The sequence below is a fragment of the Sipha flava genome, unplaced genomic scaffold (genome assembly GCF_003268045.1).
Source record: "Sipha flava isolate LNK unplaced genomic scaffold, YSA_version1 329_pilon_pilon, whole genome shotgun sequence".
Taxonomy (NCBI): Eukaryota; Metazoa; Arthropoda; class Insecta; order Hemiptera; family Aphididae; genus Sipha; species Sipha flava.
The window spans coordinates 6,740-24,257 of record NW_020273017.1 but is presented as its reverse complement, the minus strand read 5'-3'; the positions used below and the strand labels follow the sequence as shown (position 1 = coordinate 24,257).

At 31.4% G+C, this 17,518-nt stretch overlaps 1 protein-coding gene across 1 annotated transcript in view; it reads right to left on the bottom strand.

Annotated features, from left to right (window-relative positions):
- Positions 1-14,785: 14,785 nt before the first annotated feature.
- LOC112686897 (vigilin-like) overlaps positions 14,786-17,518 on the bottom strand; it is a 5,933-nt gene continuing 3,200 nt past the window's right edge. The window contains exons 2-10 of the mRNA XM_025559369.1: positions 17,350-17,503; positions 17,095-17,273; positions 16,891-17,022; positions 16,677-16,823; positions 16,252-16,407; positions 15,826-16,182; positions 15,373-15,591; positions 14,956-15,174; positions 14,786-14,890 (exon numbers count right to left, since the gene is read on the bottom strand). Of these exons, the coding sequence (XP_025415154.1) occupies positions 14,786-14,890; positions 14,956-15,174; positions 15,373-15,591; positions 15,826-16,182; positions 16,252-16,407; positions 16,677-16,823; positions 16,891-17,022; positions 17,095-17,273; positions 17,350-17,503 (1,668 nt within the window). The remainder of the gene's footprint in view (positions 14,891-14,955; positions 15,175-15,372; positions 15,592-15,825; positions 16,183-16,251; positions 16,408-16,676; positions 16,824-16,890; positions 17,023-17,094; positions 17,274-17,349; positions 17,504-17,518) is intronic.

Sequence of the window (17,518 nt, the reverse complement as noted above, 5' to 3'; positions counted from 1 at the left end):
ACCTCTGGACAAACAGAAATAATAAATGAAAATAAAATTGATCGTCATAAAAATATCATTACGCTCTGTTGAACGCGCAAGCCGCGCGAACGAATCGGTTCCACGTGCACTGTAGATACGTGCACTGCAGACGGATCCGCGCGACAGAAACGCTCAAACCTTGATGGGTCGCGTTCGATGGTTATTTATTCATCAAGGAAAATATCGTGCGCGCCAGTTTCCGGCGTTTCCGCGTTCGGTGTTTACATTAAATTCGTACACCGCAGTCGTCGTCGTCCAGTGCGTTTCCATTAGCGCATTAGCTCCTAAATATTAATGCGTTACGGATCACGTTGGCCGTCTCGTCCTCATTTATACACGTGTACACGTACCGATTTCGTTTCGTAACCTTTTCGCGATGGCCACAAAATATGTTCTACGAGCGGTTGTTTACGATTTTATTGCTCCGATGATATTCATATGTGCCCATGGATCCATTAATCCGTATCGGAAATTCTATACACTCAGTGGGCGTGTATTAAATAATTTATGCGTTACACTGTACAAATACACAAATTAAAATAATACCATTGACTGGACACCGTATCGTTTGGATTGCTTTTCCTTTTCTTTTAGCGCTTCTCGTGCATGCGATACAGATTACGTTCAATTATTTTTAACGTAAACTGTTCGAGTCGTTTTTTTTTTGCCGACTTTTTGATTATGCCCAATACAAAATTGTTATAGCTGATGAATTATCGTTTTCCGATTGTTCTTTTGGTAATTCACTGAGTAATTATATTGCTTGAATTGTAATACAGGTGCCGTTGGAGTACTTTTAATATACTAACAACCAAAGATATTAGCACCCAACAATGTCGCATACTAATCGAAAGCTTAAACCATATAACGGATTTATAATATCGAGTAAAATATGCCCAACGGTTTTTAAACACAGTAACTGGGCGAATGAGTAGGAAATCAAAGAGAAATCTCTGCAGTTTTTTTTTTAATTTGTACTCAATTTTTTATTTTCAAATAAATCAAAAGTAAAATTAAAGGTATAATGATACATTTGAAATAAGGAGAAAGGATATTTGTTTTTAATGTTATACCACAGTGTTCCATTTAGTGTTTAAGTGTTATAAGTTATACGTTATAGATGTAATTATTTTTTTATAATAATTACTAAATACTAATATGTACAGCTGGTCCGTTTACACGGTGCGTTTTATACATTCTGAAACATTCTACATTTTACCCATACAAAGCAAATCAACCGAGAACAAGATTAATAAATACGATGAGGTGTAGTGCAGGTGTAATAAATAACTGTATGGAATGTTCCTTTTTATTCAACATGATTAATTAATCACTATTGTCAGAGAATTTCTTTTACTCGTTAATGAGTAATTCCATATCATCTGTTAAACGGTTTATTAATGTAGCATTATTTATTGGCTATACATAATATAGTTAACGCAAAACAATTGAAAAACCTTACAGAACTACTTCACTTCCACGCAATCGTAATAGAGTGTTTATAAAATTGAATTTTACTTCTTGTAGAGATTAACTAGGAACTGCTGTGTACACACTTGCACATCATACTGTATTATAACATTAGATAACCAATATCCTGTAAAGCATTATCACGTAGTGATAAAAAATTGTTACACAACTTTATAATAGAGTTACTAAATATTTATCGAGATATTTTTATAATCCTATGTTGAAAACTTATGATCACAACCGAAATAAAATTAGTCGTACAGCCAAAAACGTTTGACCCTCACAATATCAAAGCATTCTAAAATATTGTAATGGGCTCAGATTATCGGACAACCACCAGAAATCGATTGTTGAGTAAAGGTGGTGACTGACCAAGGAAATAAAAACGTTCTTCAAATGTTTTGTAACTTATAAATATTTATTTAAACAAATTAAACGATCATGGAAACCCACATGTTACGACCGTATATGATAATATACGATATTCCCGAATTGTTTTCATAATTTATGAGCATAAAATTAAGAAAAAAAACTGTAACGACAAATAATATTTCATAGTCCTCTATAATTGAATCAGATAAAATTAGCATTTCATAGAAAGTAAATAAATCTAAATTTAATCTATACCATACGAACTTCTGGTTACCATAAAAATAATACGCAGTAGCAATACGAACATAATATAAATGGTAGGTGGAAGGTTTCATCAATATATTAGTGATATTCGATGCAATACAGGCTAAAAATATAAATAATGTATTTATATAAAATCAACAAGACTGCAACAATGTTATCGGTAACCGTGGTAATGAAAATATTAGGAACGAACACAATGTCAACAACATAAGTTGCTATAGATGTAGTATATTTCTAAATAAGAATTAAATGTTATATGAATCGATTGTATTAGCTTCGTTGCAAGTAGCTTACACAAGAGAGGAGGAGGAGGAAAATTAATTTCACGAAACAATGTATCTATTTTAATGAAAATTTACGCAATGAACGTTATTGTAACTGAACAATTTTAGTCAAAACTATTGTTTTTATTTTTCACAAGCATTATTGTGGTATGTGTTTATGTGCTTTTGTGTGTCTAAGAATTTATATTAAATAGCATCGCATTTACATAACGTTGTACGGGATTGTAGTGATTAGATGGAAAGTGTTGTTTCGTGCACATTGATAAGCTCATGATTTAAATTCACTCACACGTTTTATAGTGCAACATGATAAGATCTTATCTTCCCTAAATCAATTGGGTCAACTAGGATCAAGAAGCTATTGTATAAAAAAAAAAATACAGCTGTGCACAATAACAATGATATTCGATCGTACGATATTATTGTTGTATTGAGTATTGTGTGTGTGTGTGTGTGTGTGTGTGTGTGTGTGTATGTGTGTGTGTTTTTGTGTATTGTATACACTACTATGCGTCATAATCGATAAAACTAATAGTGAAAATTCGCGAACGGCTATAGTGTATGTGTATACACACACATGTGCACTATAAAATACGTATCTGAAAATGCGATATCCTAGTGATGATTTCTAAGGAGAAAAATAAATCACGACGATGACCCTCGCACCGTCGACGAAATTCCACCGTATCATTGTGATTACTAATTTTAGTAAAACTATTATATTTCTTCGCCACCGTCCTATTACATATATACCTATATACGAATGGCCGACCAAATCCTATTGACCTCGACGCGGCTGTGTAATAATGTGTGCACCAACAGGATGTTGGCCGAAACGACAACGACGGATCACGTCCGTCAATAAGTAAGACGTGGACGTTGCGCTATGGTTGTACGCACGACCATGGTTTCGGTTGGATCGCGCGGACGAGACGAGGAAATAATGGGAAACGAGAAAAAAAAATAGGGCGCTTTGGAAAGGGGGTCGAAAAATATCATTATGAAAATAATAGAGAAAAAAGTTGTATTAAAACAAAAAAAACCGAGTAATTAGAGCCTCGCGGCTATAGTAATAATATGCAAATGTCCAATAATTGTTTTGTAAACCGCGGTGTCCGCATAATATACCACTCGACGGTGGTATGCACTTTCCGCGCGCCAGGCTAATCTAATAAGTAATAACGTTCTCACTCGTTTCTGCAGCGGGTGGGCGGGTTCTATGCCATAATTCCTTAGGTTAGCCGCCGCCAAAGACAAATACAATTGATGTAAGCGCAGTGCAACGTTAACACAAAAATCCACGTGTACTGTGCAAATTTAATATACGATTCGTCTTGTCGAAAAAAATAAAAAATAACCGAAAATATCGTCGTTGCCCGTAAGCGGCATATATGACGGTTAGGATATGTTTACATTGGTAATGAACATATAAATATTATATAAAAATATACATAAAATATGAATATAAATATGAACCTCCTTAAATTATTTTGAAACGTTATGGAAAATAGCTACATCCAACATCGATACTTCAAAATGTCTTCTTGTACGGTGATACCCCTACTTTTCTAACCGGTATATTTCCATAATATTATGTTCAAATATTGTTGTCGAAGCGGTTTTTCATTTGGTTTACCATTTTAATTTTTTAATTTTTTCATAACATCCGGATGGATATACATTATTTATGAATAATAATATCCTTTGGCGTAGAAACAATTCACTAGGTCAAGCGATATTATGTCGAACAATAACAAAATCAGCTAATGACGCTTATGAAGGAGTAAAAATTAATACTCATACAGCAAAAATAAATAAATACCATATTTATTAAAATGTAATAACTATATTCGTCTTTTTTTTTTAGTAATATTTAATATTATTACTATTCGTTAAAATCCAACGTTTTTTGACATTATCATAACGGTCAATATTAAGCTTGTTAGTTATATAAGGTTGCAATTGAATCTTCTTTTCGATGACAATAAATAAAAAAAAAACATTAGACTTACTAATTTGACTTGAGTGCAACATTTTATTTTAAATATTGTATTACTTATTATTAATTGTTATGAACATCAGTTTATAATTTTTAATACATTTCGACACAAACCGATACTTATTTTATAGAATGTTACGTACGCACGTGCGACTTCGTGAACTTTTATCATTTTTTACACACAAACTATTGTAATACAAAAATATTATATAGTTTATAAAGAAAAAGAGAGAAAAACATCTCGCGGAAAAAACAAAAAAAAAGCATCCGGTATCGTGAGTCACGCGCGCGTAATTCATTTCGTTTGACGGCCACGTTACGCGTATATCTGAGTATGATAACGTTGAACCGTATTCATCTCTCACAGTGGCGCGTGCACCAGCTACTTTCGAAAAGTTTTCAGTTACGTCGTCGTGTCGTATTGTTCAACGAGCTCTCTGTACGTCGCGCGCTCGTTTGGAATGTGTGCGCTTTAGATACGATCGACGCGCGTGACGGCACAGGGCGCCAAAATCAATAGGGCCCGTGAGAGGCGTCAAAATTAAAATTAAATTTTATCAATCGTTGATGACGAAAATTATCTACTACAGAGAGGGAAAAAAAATTTCACGATGCGATTCAATATAAATTTGATTATTATTATAATTATCGTTATTAATTATTCTATCGACACGCAAGGATTGGCCGCACTTACAGGTAAAATTACTGTTTTATAAACTATCAATATATTATTACAAGTATTATTATGTTTGTCCTCTGAACGATTTACAAATATATGGCAAATATGCACGTTTGACAAATTGTTTTGAGTATTTTTAATCGAGGCTTAAGTTATCATATTTATAATGAGGCTCCTCCAGCTCCCAACATTCTGTCTGTTTAAGTTGTTTAAGATGGGAGGTTGCGAAAATAATTCTTGCGCTTAGCAAAACTTGCTCCTTAACCGGCCCTGTGTGAGTGTTCTACAGTTTTTTCTTCCAAGTCACTACCAACAAAATACAAATGCGTCCTCAAAACGTTGAATTATTCTTCGCGTGGACGCCTAAAAATCGCTCCACGCTATGCATTTTGGCGTTTCGCGTTTTCACGTTTTAGTTAAATTTCATGAATAGTGAATAGTGAAAAATAATTTTCGTGAAAACTGTTTCGCCGTGTTTCGAGAACAAGGCGGTAAAATCGACGAAATCAAAGGACACGAACGAAATTATTTATACTACGAAACGCGAGACATGCATAGTGCCAATTAAATCGGGAGCAGTTAGCGATTTCGTAAAAAAAAAACCTATTTGGTTTGCGCGCGAGTTTCGCCCAATAATTCGCGATGGCTACGATCGTATTTTATTATGCACGTTAAACGGTTTTTAAACGTTTTATGGGCGTTTGGTGCTACGTTCACCACGTCCACGAGGCGGATGGTGCGTTGAACTTTTAAACGTATTATTAAACGCCTAACGAAATCGAAATGTACACTCTGTGCGCACGTTACATCATTTACTATTGTGCCAGGCTTCATAGCACTACAAAGTGCCGAAACATGCGTTGTATTGTTACCTAAACATGTATCAAATAAATTCTATGATATGCCCTAAAAACACGAAAAATAGCGAAAAAACTAACGGTTTGAAAAAAAAAATCAATATATTTTTAATTCAATCACAAAATTATATTTTAAAATTTTCAAATAATATTATGAAAAAACACAAGACAAATCAAATTGAATGTAATAAGCCAAAATAATAATAATGTTAATATTTACCGGTCATCTATAGGTACATTTAAGTAAAATTACAATAAAGCAATATTGAGTTCACCACTGAGGATGATAATCTCTTATCGGTAAACTTTGAATACTGATAATAATAATAAATAATTAATATAATTTAAGCAGAAAAAAAAACCAAAGGAGAAGAAAGCAATAAAAGACAATAAAAAAAATAGTACCAAAATTGGAGAAGTATCATTATATAACTAAAATATATAGGGCAAAAGTGTAGACTGTGACATAAAACCAAGCTGCATAGCTTACTCTGTTATTTTTATTATTATTCTATTATAGTTCGTAAATACTACAGAATCCTGATCGTTCCATGCGCACGTGTGTATCTAAACCTGTACGAGTAAAAATATCACCGAATAAGCGATGTGCACGCGGACGATGACAAATCGTACGTTTTACTCGGCGGCACGGCGTTTATTACACGAAATCATAAACGGTCAAACGTCGCTGCTCGATTCGCCTCGAATGAGGCCATATAACGCGTCTTGAGTTCGGAAAGAGCAATATAACTAAACGTGTAATAAAACACTTGTGCTGCGCGTACGAACAACACTCTATATAATGTGTCCCCGGATGAATTGTTTAAAATACAAATAAGGCTGTTAAAACGGTCGTTTGTTGTAAAATCCGTTCACTGCTATATCACCGCACCGAGGATTATTACTACTATTATCCGAGTGTTACAGTTGTTTAAGCCATTAGACTGAAATATCTGCGTATAACGTGCATTATTATTGCAGTTAAAATTGTTTTTTACTAAGTATCAATTGTTATTCGCCGAACGTGAATATTGGCAAATCAAATATGAGTGACTTACGCGTAGTACCACACGTAAGAAAATTAACTCGGCGTTTATGTATAGAAATGCAGATCGCGAGCGAGGCACATACTTATTTCTTAATCTCGGGTCACAGCTCGAATAAGGGTCGTATGCGCATACGTTTATGCGCACGGGGAATCAAGAAGGCGATTATATAACGTAAAAACTAAAAACCATTAGTGTCGTATTTGCTAGGATATTTAAGACGTTAGACGATATGGAACAATCGCTTAGTTTTTTCTTACTCATATTTTTTTTACATTTTTTTTACATGTATAAGTTTATGATTTTATCACACGTAGTTTATTATGTACGAAATTAAATGAGGTTAAATTTGTTGGTAAAAGTAAAATATGGGTCACACTATATACACTGCAACGTATAATCTATAAACGGTGTTATAGTCTGCGGAAGTAAGTATAAACCAGTACCTAGGGTCGTATTAAGAAAATATTAAGAATCACTGCAATATTTTCTGTAATATACAACATTTACAAAATGCAGTAAAGAATGTTGAGCTAAATTTAAATCCCCTGTTAAATTAGGGCTATAACACGTACCCTATACGTACTATTTACGGTTGTTTATAATCAATAAATTAATTAAGTAGCGGTGTTTACAAAATACTTATAGTTAAAGACGTGGGAAATAAAAGAAATAAATCGCAGCCACACGCCCAGTTAGCTAATTGGATGTCAATTATTGTCGAGCAAATTAATATTTTTTTCTTGTAAATAATTTAATGTGTATCGATGAAGTAAAAATATCTAAGTTAAGATATAAATAAACTATAAAATATGTATTTTGTGCCAGTTAATAAATTATAGCGTGTATGATTTTGTTTAGAAATAAGTTTTGTTGAAAATTAAACGACAGATTTATAGTGTTCGCAAATTTCACCCCACGACTTCTAAATAAATAAAACAGTTACTTATTTCTCCACTTTGCTTCATACCTAACCATATTGTATATATATATGGTATTACATTATTATATTATTACGACTTGACAACTTAGTTGGTTAAAATTTGTTTGTTTTTTGTTCTGTAAATAAAATCTAATCTGATTTTTTATTGAATCTTGCCCATATACTTATTTAATTGTCTACTACGGGCCTGAGTATGCACCAATACCAGTATGAAAATTGGCATCAACGCTTAATATTTCGTACGGAATCGTGTAGCTTAAAAATATATCGCGAAGAACGAATGTACGCAATCGTGTTTTACACGGAACTTACACATGTAAACGTTTACCCGCTATGCTTCGTGTGGGGGACGTTGCCTCTCCTGCTGCCCCTTAATCCGGGATTGATCATGGTAGGACTATTTGTATTGTTCGTTCACGGAAATTGGCAATAAAAAACTCCAGCAATAAGCTCATTTTGGTTGTGTGTATAATTAAAATTGTTATCAATTCGTTTGGTTATGACACGGAGAAAGTCTTAACAGATTTATAAATACGCATAGCTGCACACTTGAGCGTGACAGGAATTTGCGTCGTGTTAAAAGTTTTTGTTAAAAATTACAACACCTCCATAAATCATGGAAATAATGTCCGTGTATATACCGCACGATAACTATACAAGTACTTATACGCTTATAACGTATACGTTCTAAAAAAAAAAAAAAAAATTAAATATATACGTAAACTACTTCGTAATTGTTTCGAGTGTTTATAGTTTATAAACTAGTAATTAATCATAGGCCATAGTATTGTGTTTAATACCATCTAACGAGATTGCGGAGAGGAAATAAATTGGACATTCGACGACCGTTTGTAAAAACCACCGGGCAGTTCGATAAAATTGACTTTAGACGTGCTGTACATATAACCGTCGAGATTAATCTAAAACGTAATGAATGAAAAGTACATGTATTAATTATCTACAGTTCGCCGTGTAACGTACAATTCTCCACTAGAATAAAGAACGCGCGTCGATTGTTTACCCCACTAGCGATTTTGAGATCGTTCGTGCAGAAACTGAACATTAGATGTGCTAGGAAACATTTTGCTCCGAAAGTATCTTTATGTTGGATACTGCGCAGTAATCGAAAATTACTTGTATTAACGATGTAACTGTCTATATGTATACATATATTTACAAGGAGGTGATCTATATCGAGGTAAATCATAAATCAGTAATCCTTCGTGTTCTCCGCCCCTTTCGCGACCAATACAAATCTGTCAATAGGTTGTATGTTAAATTTTCATTTCTTTAATTAACAGGGTTCCGAGAGAAAAAAAATACGCAAGTACTCGTACCTATACGATTTAAACTGAATACACGTGTCGTAAAGAAAGAAAAAAAAACTAGTTTTTTATGACCACGTAACCTCAGGATCGGTTTAATAAACACATAATAACATATTATGCCATACTGGTTATTTTGTACGAGTGGGTAGCAAATGATTATGTTTTTCTGGATTTAGGAATGTATCGGTTATAGTAGTTCGGACGGAGGGGAAAATAGTTTCACACGTTGTCGACACATAGTATGTCCTCCGATTATCGAGACGTTAAATGTATTGAATATTATTAATATTTAGGCATGAGCATTGCTTGAAAAGTAAACGACTGAGCGTGTGTAGAAGCCCTAGTTTTGAGAGAACTGCGGCTTAAGATAATATTATCTGGAGGCGTCGCGGCCGAGCGGTATCAAGGGGCTGTATCCATACAAACAGTCGTCCGTTCAAACCCGGCCTCCGGCGATTTTCGTTCTCCGTGGCCGTCCGAATAGAGAAAGAATCCCCGCCACCGTCCTCTTCTACTACTTAACGGATAAGACCATTGTTCCCGAAAAATAATTGTCGAGACAAAAATAGCTCAACTGTCTGTGCATTATTTATGAAGAAAAAAAATGAATTGTCAGAACAGTCATTGAAATCGGTCAAAATAGGTCTTACTTGTAAATTGTTTGCTGTACAATATTACGCAATTATTATTACGGAATTATTTTTTTAAAAACACGTAAGCCGGTGAATTGTTCTTTTTTCAATCACTCTTTTCATTATCTAAGATAAAAAGATTTCAAAATGAAAAAAAATCAACATCGTACCTATGAATCAATATTAAAGTTTACTATATTTATTTCACGAATTTTAATTATTATCTGAAAAAAAATCAAATGTTATTTTTTACTTAATACGACTTTTTTTTTTATTTTTATGGAGCAAAAATAAATCAAAAGTAATTTAACATTGCAGAGGACGAGAAAATCACTTACTATAAATTAATGAGGTAACAAAGAAACCAGAAGTCTGAAACCGAGTATTTCTGGTTACGAGTTTTACCCATAAAAAATCAAGAGCACCATCTCATATACATAGTATATAATTTTCAATCCGGCAGTGCGGTGTTCAAATATTGCTGTTGCGTATTGATACATTTTTTAAAGTATTGGAGTCATCATATCGACTTCCGTGAAGAAGAGTCGTGACTCACTTATAAGTAAACTTCTCGAAAAAAAAATTTAAAACTTTTAATTTCATGTGCAGTGACTGCTATCATTTTCCGAAAGATAAGGAATTTATACTTATATTTGCGAACTCTTGGACATAAATATATTACAGGAAGTACAGGAGAAAAAATTAATTTTTGGTTCAAAGGAAAATTTAATAGTAGGTATATTTATGTGAACGTAAATTTGCAATAATTATGTACACAATAATATAGAATAAAAATTATATTCTTCTGTAGTGCTTTTCGAGACATGCACAAAAATCAACAAATCGACGACGTGATTTTCTGCAACTATTCCACGTACAATCAGTCGGATCAGCTTTAAAGAAACCTTGTACTTTAACCTACTACGTAAGTTACACATTATAAGTTACACAAGTTATTATGTGTATGTAATTTTAACCTATTTATGTTGTTTACACGGATATTTTTTATTTACCTTAATATACGATACACGTACACGCCGTGTACCTTTATAGATATTTATTTTTTTCTGACAAATAAAAATGATCTCTTTTGTAATCATTTAAAGAAAGCGTTTTAGTCAACCGAATAAAATATTTATGTCTAGTGTCGTCCGGGGTGTATGCAAACAGGCATATATTGTTGTTTTCGTTCTATAACACTACACTTCGCATTTACATATAACATAGAAAATGCATTTTATTATGCCATAAACATCCTCTACATTTCTGCAACTGCTCGTTACACTTGAGAATAACATCTGTTTTGTACATACTTTTAAATTGTAAATTATACAAAAGTTGAACAAACCTTGCAACGACCGAATCGCATACACCGAAGCAGTAAACAAAACGGCTTTGTAAAAAAAAAAAAAAAAACAAACAATCGACAGTGTGTAAAATTTATTTAATTGACCGTTGAACTGTGGTGTTTTGATTTCTCGTTTTACTAATATCTTATGGCATGACTTTAATTAATCTTTTTATTGGCGATTCCAAAACATGTGTGTGCGTTATTATGATTAATTGTTTTTATGATAATCAATCGTACCAATAATTATCCGAACAGAATTTATTGACAACAACAAGATCCCACGTACCACACGGAAGTCTGGTTGTTGCTGTTTTTTTTTTTTTTAATTAAGACAGCGGTCTAAATGAAACCATTAAACGCAGCTAACGATTTTATAGCTCTGCGTATGATTACCGTTGTCCGCAAAAATATTAATGAGGTATCGTTTGATATGTGATGAAAAATAATGTAGACACAATTGATTTGAACACTGTTAACGACGAAAATGGTTGTACGCCCCTTCGCGATCTAGAACTGTTTTTAATAAAAAAAAAAAAAACCCACTCAACACGCAGTGTACTACAACGAGTACGTACAACGTATTTCTAAACCAGCACTAGACAAAACGCAATGAACAATATTTGTACCTATTTACACGCGCACACATCTATACGTATATAATATGCTGTGTAACGCGATGTTTTCCAAAGTGTAACACAATCGTTAATTTTCTGTTAAAATTCAAGTGACTGCCGCGCAATTTTTCATCGTGCGCACGTCATGTCCAACGCGTAGACAGTGACAGATGACGACGACGTATCCGGAGGATAAGACAAAAAAAAAAAAAAACGATAATATACAGCTTTCGTAGACTCCGCCGTGTTCCGTTACGAATGGTTTTTTTTTTCCCCCAGCGGTTTCCGTTCGTCGCATGTACGTTACATTTCGGGTTTTTTTTTTTTTCTGTCGTATTACTCGTTTCGAAAACGCGATTTGATTTCGTTCCTAGAACAACGCAAAAGATCAGCAATCGATCCAATAACGATTCGGTCGCGACTACAATAACGTGTTGAGCGCAACCGTCTGGCAGACGACACGTATATTTTCGCCGCCGAAACGCGTTTCGCGCACGGCCGTCACGATAACATAATTGTTATCGTCGCTGTCATAGGCGGTACTAGACCCTCTTGGCAGGAAATACACTAAGTAAAATATTAACACTATTTCGTCCAAATCTTAAGACCAGCAAAACTATAAAAATAATTGTTTTATCGATAACTGTTCTAACTTATTTCAAATAAGATTATTTCGTAAAATCAACATTGTACAATTACAAATAACTACGTTTATATTATTTTATCTTATACATTTTTAAAATAATTGCTTACCACAATCCATCTGTGATGGTTCTTGTATGAAAAAGTCGTATAAAGTTTTAAATTTTTTACTTTGGTTTATGTTTATAATTCATATTATTCAAAAAACTCAAGAATACTAAATAAAATACACACCACACATCAAAATATAAAATCATACAACACTTTTGTGATACAGATAATAATAATAGCGATGGGAAAAAATAACAGTAACAGGGATTTATAACAGTTACTACTAAAGTAATAGGAACAAGCTGTTACTTGGAAGAAAAAGTAACAGTTATTGTTATATTTTGTTTTGACGTTTTAACCAAGGTTTTGGGCAAGGTGGATATATATCCACCTTGGTTTTGGGTTAACGATAAACGATGTTATTCATTATCAGCAGCGCTGTAACGTTTGTAGTATGGAAAATGAATAAATGATAGATAACTTTTACTCAATATTTTCATGTTTTTGTTATAAAATATATTGTTATAGTGTTACTGTTATCGATACTGTTACTAGAAAAAAAAAGCTGCTATCGGCTAGTGATGATATAACAAATAATAACTACTGTTATTTCATTATTCGTAATTCGTTTTTATATATGTATGCATATTCGGTTAGTTAAGTTTGGTTACAATTAGTTAAGTTAATTTAGGTATAGTTACTATAAATAGGTATAGTAAAAAAAATAGTATGATATTAAAATATTTAGTATTCACTATTTCTGTGTTAGTAGGTAAATAAATAAGTTGATTATTGTTTGTTAATTATATTGATGTAAAAATGTTATTCAATTAATGATAAATTATTATAATATACTGTTCTTATTTTTGACAGTCAATATAAATTTGATTATACATACTGAAAATCTGAATTGTAACTTACTAGAAACTTTTATGATAAATACCCATGATGTGATGTACCTATTTTATCAAGAAATATAGAACTTAAAAAATTTTAATAATATTTATAATACAAAAATTTGCCTTTGTAACAGTAAAAATAATAGTTATTCATAAATCAAAAATTAATTATTTACATAATGTAAAAATTAAAAATTCTTAAAACAACATTAAACATATATTAATAATAAAAACTATTTAAATAAAATAAAAAATAGAATATGGTAATTATAAGTTATTTACTCACATTATCACATTTTAAAAAACATATAAGTAATAAAAACATTTGCCTTTGTCATATCTCATAATATTTAAATTAAATAATAATAATAATAATAATAATATTTATTGCTAGTAGAAGAAATGTGTACAAAGTATAAAGAATATATATATATGAAACTATTAGTTTTGCTTTAGACTGAGGTAATAACTCTTATCGTAGACCAAGAATATTTATCTAGATATAATTTTAAATATAGAGAAGAGAGAGAAAAAATAATAATTATGAAAACAAAAATAAATAATTGAGTGTAAAAAAATTAAAAAAAATATTTTGTTAAAAGTTACTTTGAATTATAGTGAAGGAATAATAACATATTCACTTTTTCACTTTTTAGCTTACAAAGACGGTCATTTAGGACTACTCCGGCACTAGAGAAAACTCTTTCGCTAGATACAGATGTACCAAAATGACACAATGTATTCTTTGCCAAAATATTCAAACGCGGATAGTTATAACTAAGATCTTACAACAATTTTAACGGATCTTGACTTCTTGAAATTATTGAATCCTCTGAGTAACTCTGGACTTCAACCAGTGCTCGAGATGAAAAATTTTCCGAACCGGAACTCTTTTTTTTTAGTACATACCATACAATTAGGGGCATAAACCCACAAAAATTTTATTTTCCCCTTCCTGAAATACTCAGCCTTTTTTTATTAAATAAGTTATACCTACTATTTTATGCTTTTTTAGTTAAAATTATATTTTGGCAAATCATTTTTTTTCATCTCTAATGCTATATAAAGTGTTAAAAAGAGTGCTAAATCGACAGACGTTTTATCAGAGTGTAAAATATTTCTCATATTCATAAAATTTAAAATTTGTTAATCTATTATCTATTTCATTCAGTAAATCAACAAAAGGCCTTTGACTATTTACAATTTTATAAACAATTCTAAAAACTAGAACAAGATTTAAAAAATCAAAGAGTCATGTCAACAATAGATAATCCAAAATTTGTTATATTTTTATATGTATCATAGATACAATATTTGATGACTTTCTTTGTAGTTAACGCAAGCTTCTATTTTTTTTCATTGCAGTTTTCTTTTTAATGGAGGGCCCCAAATCACGAAGGCCTCGGTGCGTCGCACCTACTGCACTACTGCTATGCCGCTGTGTAACACGATTATTGATTAATAATTTAACGATAAAACAATAAGTGTTGGTATACAACTTACCAAGTCAATAATAATACTATCGATTTCATTTTTAACTTTTTCAACATAATCCTTGTGGCCTTTAATCAAAACTTGACTAGAATTGGAATTAACTTGTGGAAATTTAATAGTAACTCCATTATGTTTCCCACTTATCTGGTTTATTACTTCAGAATGGTGGGCAACAAAATGATCATGATATTTTGGAGGAACGTTCATAGTCACTTCAATTATGTTTTTCTATAACATTTTAATGTATTACGAGATTATAATTATTATTATTGTATTATGATTCTGGTATATCTATTATTTAAATAAATTAAAAGGTAATTAATGTTCAATTATTTTTTATGTAATATCTGTTAGTCATAGGTTTATTTTATGACTTTAATAATTCCAATAACTATGTATAAAAATATTTGTATAGTAAATACTAACCAAATCTTTAACAATTTCTTCAATCTTACGTTTCGCCTCTTCAACATTTATTTTGTCACCTTTTATTATGACAACACTATTACTAGAAGCTATTTTTGGAAATGTTATAGACACACCATTGCAATCATTAATAATTCGATTGATAACTTCACCACGTCTTGCAACAAAGTAATTATGATACTTTGGATCAACATTTACAGTAGCTCGAATAGTATTTTCCTAAATCATAATTTTTAATGATAATATGGTTAACTTATTTAGTTATGTTTAGGTACATCGATGATTATTTTAATTTTTTATCTTAAATTGTTTCATTTTATATGACTTATATATCAATAGTTCATTATTGTAAAAAAACTATGAGCAATTATGTAAATATCACCTCAATACAATTTCAATAAAAAATAGACAGGGTAGTTTAATACACGTGCCTTTGTATTGAATTATACATACCAAAACTTTAGCATGGTCTGAAAGTCTTTGTTTAGAAAGAGCAACATCTGCTTTACCATCACTGATCACAACTCTATCTCCAGCACCAAGATTAGGAAATTCAATTTTAACATCGCCACATTCATTTTCCAATTTGTCTATACGAGTACATTCTTTTTGTTTGACAACTAAAGTGCCATGATTATTTTCATTGATTTCTACATGTTCTTCGATGACTTTACCAATATCGGTTATCATAATTTCAAATTTTGATTTTGCTATATTAACATTCTCTTTTTTACCAACAATAGTTATATTTTCATCAGTGGAATCTGTTTCAGGCGGGAAAATTATTCTTGTATTCGTTAAATGTCTGATCTGGAAACCAAGTATAAAACCATAAATGAACACATTGTACCCTTATATTAAATTATTTTAACAACATACCTTTTTAACATTGGCCCCATTTGTTCCAATTAAATATTTGTGAAACTTCGGATTTACTTTCAAATCAAACACATATTTATGAACTTCATCAACCATTGTCTGAATTTGTGTAATAACATTTTTAACATCATCTTCGGGTCCTTTGATAACTATAGTCTATGAATAAAAGTTTAGCTTTAAAATAACGGTTTACTATTTATTTAATAGATTTTAGCATTTGGGAAATTTTCTTGAAAATTTACTTATTGTATTAGGGGGGAGAAGCAGTTTCATCTCTTGAGACAATCGTCTCCTGCTCAAAGAGAGAAACTGCCAGAGGCCAGGTTCGAATCGATGTCTAAGCGTATATCACGCATATAATAACTTATACAATTGGTTAAATTGTCATTTTAATTTATAAGTTTAATAAATAAGTGTATTCTTACATTATCTCCTTTAACAGTTGGTAAATTCAATGTCACATTATCCCCAAAATCTTCTTTTATAGATTGAATGAATTTATTCCCAAGATTTACAATGGCATTTCTAACTTTAACATTTCCCAACACCATTTCCTTTGTTATTATGTCTCCCTAAAAATACATGATTGATAAATTAAAAATAAAATTGAAAAATAAATAATCTTTATAAAAAACCAACAATTTCCTTTTGTATTTCTTTAATCATATCATAAGCGATTAAAACTTTTCTTTTATTTCCCATGACTTTAATAACATCCTTATTGTCTCCTTCGCGTGGTAAAAAAATTCTCGTATCAGTCTCTTCTCTAATCTAGAATATTAAATTATATAAATAACAATATTTCTAAAGGTCGAATCACAAAAGTTAATAAATAATAATTACCTTTTTAATAAATATTGCTCTCTTTCTAGCACTAAGTTTGTGAAATTGTTTAAAAATAGGAATTTCCAACACATAGTTGATTTCATCCAATACTTCAGCCAATTCAGCTAATGATTTTAATGCTTTATTTACATCATCGTTCAAACCTTGTATTTTAACTATATTATTTCTAGCCTCAACTAAAATATCAAACCAAATATTATTTATAAACTCTCAAAATACAAAAAATACAAACATATTAATACTATTAATTACCTGGACTGGGGAATATAATTTTAACATTAAATGTTTTCTGAAGTTCTCGAACTTTTTCACCATTGAAACCAATTATCGCTCCGTGGTGACGTTGATCAATTTTTATTTCTTTTTCAGTTTTACTTTTCAATTTAATAATAATTTCCTCCAATTCCTAACAAAAATTTTA